General features: G+C 39.6%; 1 protein-coding gene across 1 annotated transcript in view; it reads right to left on the bottom strand.

Annotated features, from left to right (window-relative positions):
• Positions 1–394: 394 nt before the first annotated feature.
• Positions 395–8,170, bottom strand: part of LOC307137750 (uncharacterized protein) — a 9,477-nt gene continuing 1,701 nt past the window's right edge. The window contains exon 2 of the mRNA XM_079835637.1: positions 395–3,927. Coding sequence (XP_079691763.1) covers positions 2,510–3,700 — 1,191 coding nt within the window. The 5' untranslated portion in view covers positions 3,701–3,927 and the 3' untranslated portion in view covers positions 395–2,509. The remainder of the gene's footprint in view (positions 3,928–8,170) is intronic.

Below are 8,170 nucleotides of genomic sequence, written 5' to 3' on the forward strand. Positions count from 1 at the left end.
CGAAATTTGGCTGCAAACCACCCCCAACTTCGAAAATTTTATAATCAACATCACTAATACTATTATTACAAAGATGACAGCAAGACAGATTAAAGCTATCTGTATGTAGAACCATGAATCCTTTAATAAATCCCACACTGAGATAGCAAATTCTTTAACATTGTCAAACACCCACAAAATCGCTTTGGTCTGCAATTTCCAGTAAACTGTAAACAGATTCCCATTATTTGACCTTACTAATTGAGAAGAAAAATCTGCAGCAAACAAAAAATGTGGGCCCATAGAAAATCCTTCTAGATAATCGTCTACTAAATCAAAAAATCCTCCCAATTCCTGCTGAGATTTTATCAGAGATGAAAAAGCACATTTCTTCAAGATTTGATTTTTTGCTATCAACATTAAAGGAGCCCCTGGCGTAATTAGGCTGATATCATCCCATCCTACTTCGCTTCCAAACTTTTCCTGTCCTATTTTTTTCCAAATCTTTAAAGGTACAAAATACATGTTCCCCCTTATGTAACCAAGTTCGATTAGGGCTAAACACATCACCGGGAGTTTTAACGCTCCATTCGTCAAACATCCGCTTGTCGCAAGTCTGCTCGTGAGCTGGAAACCATAAATATTTAACAGACTCATCTCTCCTAAATTGGAACTTGCCAATTCCAAAATTCCAGATGCTTGACTTAATTTTATTTACATCCTTCAGATATTCACTAGGTCTTAAACTGTGCCTTGAAAACGGGCTTGTTCGTTTTATATCAAAATTAGGTGAAGCAATCAATACTTTATAGTCTATACCCGTGCTACCCCGATGTTCACTGGGTTTCAACATAGGCAAATAGTATTTGGTACTCCAGTACCCATGAGTCAACACTACCCTCTTTAGACCTCTAGACGAGCTATTACCTCTATAATTAATAGTTATGGGGAATATTTTTCCACTTTCATGTCCCTCAAATGATCTCCATGTGATAGTTCGGCTAGATATTTCATCCAAACCCATCGCTACAGGGAACACATCCCAAACTCGATACTGAAAGTTTGAAAGTCCGATCCATCTCAATGTTCCTTTATTAACCCCGTCGCTGTGATTACTCCATATACCTTGGTTCGTATAGGTCACACGAAGTGGAGCTTCCATTGCCAAGCAATAAAGTACAATTGCTGACCGATATTGCTGATCGGAAATATTATGTAGAATATAACTCATTATCCCTGATGCATTCGCCAGTTCCATTGACAGTCCAGCTCGTGGCGCATAATCCAGAGTTAGCGGGTGAAGTCTACTTCCCCCTACCCCGTTTTTCCACAAAGTATCATTTATCGACCAGGTGGTGCGCTTAGATTCCGCTTTAACCATTTCATTGCTTTGGTCTTGAAAACTCATCCAATCATGCCACAGATGAATGACATCCCTGCCATATTTTTCCATTTTATCATTATCCCAATTTGAGCTGCTATCTAAATAACAAATCCAGGCCCTCGTTTTACCGTATTCAGATTTACAATGTATATCCAAATTATACCAAACCTGGTTTTCCGGTTTACTACTCAGAAACGTATTTTTTGTCAAATATGGGCAATCTTTACGATTTTCACACATCTTAAGTGGCATAACCATATTCTCACAAGTTACCCACTCCAACTCTTCATAGGCTGGTTTGGGTTTATTTTGAAACACGCCCAAAATTAGTACATGTGGCTTCAAACCTATCGGCCAATAATTTTTTTGTACTGGGTCGTCAAGGTCTGCGTTATTCCATGTGTTTTTAGTTATCCTAACTTTATCAGCAGATCTGGTACCTCGTTTTTTATTATTCGGGCGGCTATCCGCTATGTCCATAGTGACGGCTTTTTCAATGCCACTTTTGCCCATCCATGTTTCCCGAACTATATCAATGACCCGTTTTGTCAAACAATCCCATGTTTCCGTCTTTGATATGGCTAAAATAGGACTATTCCATATTTTATAAACATGTAAGCTAGACGTCAGATTGGTCACATCGGTGAGGTTGTACGCTAGACCCTTCAGTCTTACATGAGTTCGATTATGGGCTTTCAGACTATTCCATTGTAACCTGGTTCTGTTTTTATTACCTTATTCCCATAAAGAATAGGCCCTTTTGTGGCACTAATACGTTTCGTACCATTGCAGTTCCAAAATGATTTATCTATGTCCGCAATAAATCCTCTGAACATATCTCTTATCATTTTTGGCCCATATATCTCACCATTTAGAGTTACGTTTTGTCTATAGCAAATTTTACCAACGACTTTTTCTATTTCAGTACATGACGCCATGCCCATTATACTATTTCCATTTTCTACCGATAGGCCTAGGCAAATTATCACCAAGGCTAATATCAGCGATACTAACGCTGATAATATAAAACGACTCAAGGTCCTTCGTTCCATCTGTAATCTCTTCTGCTTTCTCCTCAGCTTCGCTCCATTCCTCCTCATCATGACACTGCAAAACACAAGAAGAGAAACATATAGACACAACAACCTAAACTCTCCCTAGCCGCTTCCTGAACCAATTAGTTACCTTATTCACCGGGCTGGTTTTAGTAATTATTAACCTTTCCACCTTGACCCCCTCTATGGATCTTCCAATCCCCATATAGTCTGACGTGGTCGTCAGTGAAACTTTCACTTGCCACACTACCCTTTGTTTTTCTGTCCCTAAACGGGCTTTCACCTTTTCAGACCCTGTAAACGTTTTCTGTCTACGTGCCTGGATCGTTAGGTCCGTTTCCCAGACATAGTGACTATATTCTCTTGGCACATAAATAGGGAAATCTTCTTCAAAAGACATTCCCTCTATTACCTCCGTAATTAGCTCATATAATGCCTTTTCCTGGTACTCACTATCTTTCTTATAGGACACCAGAACATCAGAATCTGTTAACGACTCTTTAACCACAAGTTTCCACAGATTTAAGTCAGTGTCTCTGGACAAAGTTTCGTCCAACACTTCCCCTTTCCTAAAGGGGTCCGAATCTAATGGGATCTGCTCTCCACAAATGTACAGCCTATCCCATAAAAATGCCTTTTCTCTGTCAGAGATTAAGGCCAAGGGGTTCACTTCCCAATCCGTCATGATCTTATCATTCTGGAAACACCCCAGGCTGGCACCACTCTTCCTGGTTTGCCACACCCCTTTCTGGCTGGTCACCATCATCCAGCGTTTCTTCAGGAGCAACTCACATCTCCCACAACGTCTGAGCTGGCCTTCCTCGACCAATGTACACTTACATTCTTGGCCCCTAAGATTGTATCTTAATTTACAATCCACACAGTTTTTACAACCACAACTTCCTGTGGTTATTTCGTACTGCCAAACGATCCACTTCTGCGTTCTCTTCCTACACGCTCCACAGATTGTAATGTCTCCAATTGCACACGGCCCAATGTTCCTGTCACTACAGAACCATTTCGGCACACTTTCCACCTGCGTCTTCAGCCAGGTAGGGCTTTCCCTCAATTCCCGAGGGCCTGCCCAGAGGAGCTTGCAAACATCATGTCTGCCACAGATCACACAGTCAGTTGGCTTCCGTCTAACAGAGGAAGTTCCGTTACGACATTCCTCATGCCAAACCTTAACCAACAATGAATCACTAAAATCTTTAAACACCACCACAGCGCCCTCTGCTGGACACTTAACGTCCTGCTGAAAGGTCACTTTGTGTTTGTTCATTTTAGGTCTAATTTTTGCTCCCCACAAGATTTCTGATTGACCAAATTCCGTTTGCTTCAAGTCTAACAGTAGTATTTGAAGTTAATTCAACTACTTTATCTTCAGTGCCCGTTTTACTCCGAAAACGTCCCTGTTTTTGTTTAGACAATATATAAACAGATTGTCCTACCTGAAACGGATTTTTGCTTGTGTCAGTAGGTTCCGTAATTTGATTTGGCTTTGAAACCCTATAATTCAGAAAATGGATGCATTCTGGAATTAGCATGTCCCATTCTCCCAGATTTTGATTTTTAATAAACCAATTTTTACATCTCTTTACACAATTCTCAGCTATTCCATTCGAACTTGGCTGATATTTAACTGCTTTAATTAGTGTGATGCCCTGTTCTTTACAAAAGTGTTCCACTTCTAGGCCTGTTAAATTATGTGCATTATCACCACGAACGCGTTCTGGAGGACCTCTGTACTTTATCCAGTCCTTTAAACTATCCACAACCACCGAGCTTGTAGCCTGCTGACATGGATATATTTGTGCGAAATTGGTGCAATTGTCCACTATCACTAAGAAATAAACATTATTTCTCTTTGTTTTAGGACGCAACGGACCAGCGTAGTCCATACTTATTTCTATGTTTTCTTTATCAGTTTTGATTTTTCCAAAATCATGATAAACACTTGTCATAACTTTCCTACAGTCAGGACAGTTAAGTTTAATCTTGTGATAGTTTGTCTTTAGGTTCTGAACATTCAGTCCCATCTGGTGACAATATTTCGCAAGATAGGTTGTTGAGGGATGTTTCAGCTTGTCATGCAGCTCTTGCAACAGAGTCCCTTCACTCGCTTTAGTGACTGCGCGCACACGAATATATTCATCTATTTCCTTGTTCCCTCTTGCAGCTTCCGTTTTTTGAACCGTGTGAGAGGACTGATGCAACACCCTCGGGTTGACAATTTTATAGTTAGTTTGAATATTTATCCATAATTCTTTCTGTGCTAAAGGTTTTCCTTTTGCATTATGGAAATCATTGTTCTGCCATGTTTCTAGGTTCTGAACAATCCCTAAATACACGTACTCACTATCAGTCACTAATATACAATCTTTGTGATTGTTATTTTTCATATGTGATATGGCCCTGTCCACAGCGGTAACCTCAGCTTCCTGCGCGCTTTTATGGTCTTCTAACCTACCTTTTTCTCTGTGGATAGTTTTACCGTTCAATTTGACCAAAAATCCCCACCAAACTTGTCCTTTTTCTGAACTCCCATCAGTAAAATAACACAGTTGTTTTGGATTTATTATGGTCCGTTTTTCCTTTTTTGGAGTTTTTTCATTACGAAACTCTATCTGATTATCAAAGAGCAATTTTTTCCATCTTGCCCAGGTAAAGACGTGTATCATCTTTTGTTCATTGACCAGATTTTTGGCTTCTCTTACCAATAAATCAATACCTTCGCCTTTAGCCATTACAATTATTATTTTATCTGCAGCTAATGATTTAATAGTGAGCAGATTTCTTGCTATTGTGGCCAGGATATCCACTGATGACATATTTTCATGCTTTTTCTGGTTCGCCGGTTTTTCGTGGGAGATGAACATTACTGGTGATTTCATATTACCTTCGTTATATAAAATAACTTCCATTTCCTCAGGAGTGTTTGTAACTTTAACCACCAGGTTTTTGTCATGATCTCTTCTGATAATCCTCCCTGAGTTTAAAGCCATTTCTATGAGTTCCCGTTTAATTTTTTCCAAGTTTTCATCCCAGTTAAAACTGTCGCCAGCAGTTGCTTTATATAATATTTTAGCTTTAGCACTATATCCTGGAATTAAATCTCGTATAAAATTCACTCTACCCAATAGACTCTGCAACTGTTTTAAGCTTTTTATCTCTGAATCTTTTAACTCTGTCAGCTTCTCTTGGGTTGATTGTGCAATTCCTCTTTCAGTTCCTGAAATCTCGAACCCTAGGAAGTTGACTCTTGATTTTCCTAATTCTAGTTTTCTCAGGTTCAATAGAAACCCAGCGTCCACCAATCTTCTTATAGTCTCTGACAAGACTGTCATGTGCTCTTCCACTGTTTCGGTGGCAATTAACACATCGTCAATGTACACGGTGATTGGTAAACCCTCCAGGATTTCTAATATTATTGCCTGAAACACATTTGGAGAGTTGCAGAACCCTTGTGGTAATCGATTATAGACTAGCTGTTTTCCTTCAAAAGTGAAGGCCGTACGAGGTCGGCTTTCTTTTGCTAGAGGAACTGACCAGAACCCATTAGCCAGGTCGATTTTTGACAGTATCTTCCCGTTTTTCAGATTATTTGTTGCATCTTTTGCATTAATAAGATATCTAGTATCAGGTACTGTTACTTTATTTAATGCTTTAAAATTGTTTACAAGACGGAACGTCCCGTCCCCCTTTTTCACAGCCTGGAGGGGGCTATTGGTCGGACAATTTTCCTGTATGCTAATTACCTTCTTACTAATTAGTTCCCCTATGGTTTGTCTTATTTCTTCATAAGCTGCTTTGTTCAGAGGGTATTGTCTTTGTGGCGCAGGGATTCCCCCCATTATAGTATATTCATATTTATCCGATAATTTTCCACAATCATTTTTACTCTTTGCGCAGTTATTTTTATATTTCTCGAGTAATGTTCTCAACTCGTTTTTTGGTAATAGAGTCTCGTTTACAACCCTATTTAATTCTTGCCCCAGGTCGACCGTTTTAAGCCAGTTAACTTGTTTAACTTTATCTTGGACTTTCTCCCTCATTTCCTTAATCAAAACAGCATCTTTCAGACACATTAAATTGGAGCTATCTACAAGGCAGTGTATTCCTTCCCAGAGATATCTATCTCTTAACACAGGCTTCATTTCATCACTAAAACCATATACCCTATATTTCCCTTTTAGTTTAATGGCCTCTGCAGGCAATTGTTTTATTGTCGTAACTTCTGCTCCTGTATCCAAAAGGAACCGAACCCCTTTATAAGTGATATAGAGGTCTTTATCTACTGTTTTTTCTACTAAATCCGAGGCTATGGCCGCTTTTCCCGGGGTTTTTTCATCCTATTGCTTATTCTCTCTCTCCGTCTTATTAGATTTGACTTTTTTAGGTTCTGTCTTCTTATTTTTCTTTTTGTCCATGTGGGCCTTTTTCTGCTCATCAGACATCTTAGCCCATTTTTCTGGTTCAATATAATTATTTGTTCCACCCGTATTTTTCAGCTGCGCGGGTCTAACCTGAGGTTTAGATTTTTGATAGTTTGATGCATTAGGCCGCTTTCCACTAGGTCTGGATTTCTGTCTGTCATTTGACCCGACTTTTTCTTTCTGAAAACTAGATTTTTGCTTGCCCCTAGCTTTCTCTGTGGGCCTATTCCTTTCTAGTCCTGAACTGTCCTTCATTCTTTGTCTTCTAATCGTTTCTCGATCATATCTTGCTGCAAATTTAGATAATTCGGACCAGTCAGTTTCTGCCCCCCAACTTGCAATCTCTCTGCAGCCTGGCAGTTCTGCTGCTATCTTTTTTAATCTGGCTAACATTTTTGTTTCAGTCCACCCTTCTCTAGCTTTTTCAGAGAGATAAGGCCACAATCCTGTTGTTTTTACAATCTCTACCTCTTTTCTAAATTCAGCTTCCTTATCAATTCCAATTACCTGTGAACTGTGGTCTTTTAAGGTTTCCAATCTTAAGGATAACCCAGTGTGGTATTTAATCATTTGTTCAATTAGGCCTTTTGTGACATTCAGCGTTTCCCCCAATTCAGCTACCATATTGGCTTTAATCATTAAATTATTTTGTGAACCGGGGAATCTCATATTCTGTAATAGCTGAATTGAAGTAATGCTATCTGTCTTTGCCTGTCTTTTTGGACCACGTCTTGGTGGAGGCCTAACTTCCTCATCTGACTCTGAATTTCGTCTTCCCTTTTCTTGCCTAGAGATCGCGGCCATAAGGGACAGATCTATTTGTGCCTTAGGAGGAAGTAACCTTTTCTTGCTGCTCTCCCCCTCTCTGTCGGAAGTTGAGTAATCAGATTCAGACAGAGGCTCGGATGATTCATCTTCATCCTCCACCTTCTTTTCATATCTTTCTCTTCTGTAGTCTTTTTCACTACTCTCCCTAATAAGCTTTCCAGCTTTATCAGGTTTTAATTGTTTTCTTGGAGCTCTGCCCTTATGGGGCGGTAGCTCCTGGTGGGTGTATTCTCTCAATTTCCAAATTTCGTTGTTAGTCGGTTCTTGTCTGTCGTTTCTTTTTTCGTCTAACAGCATGTAACACAACGATTTCTGCATACAATCTAATTGTTCTGCTAACATATCTATTTTAGCTTTTGAACTGGTACCGGGCATATCTAAAATTTCATCCGCGGTAGGACCGCACGCTAATTTTAGTATTTTTTGTCCTGGTCCCTTTATATTTGCTAGATGCGAATCTCCTGTTTTAAGAACAAGACCGGGGCAGG

The sequence above is a fragment of the Gobio gobio genome, assembly GCF_949357685.1.
Source record: "Gobio gobio genome assembly, chromosome: 14".
NCBI lineage: Eukaryota > Metazoa > Chordata > Actinopteri > Cypriniformes > Gobionidae > Gobio > Gobio gobio.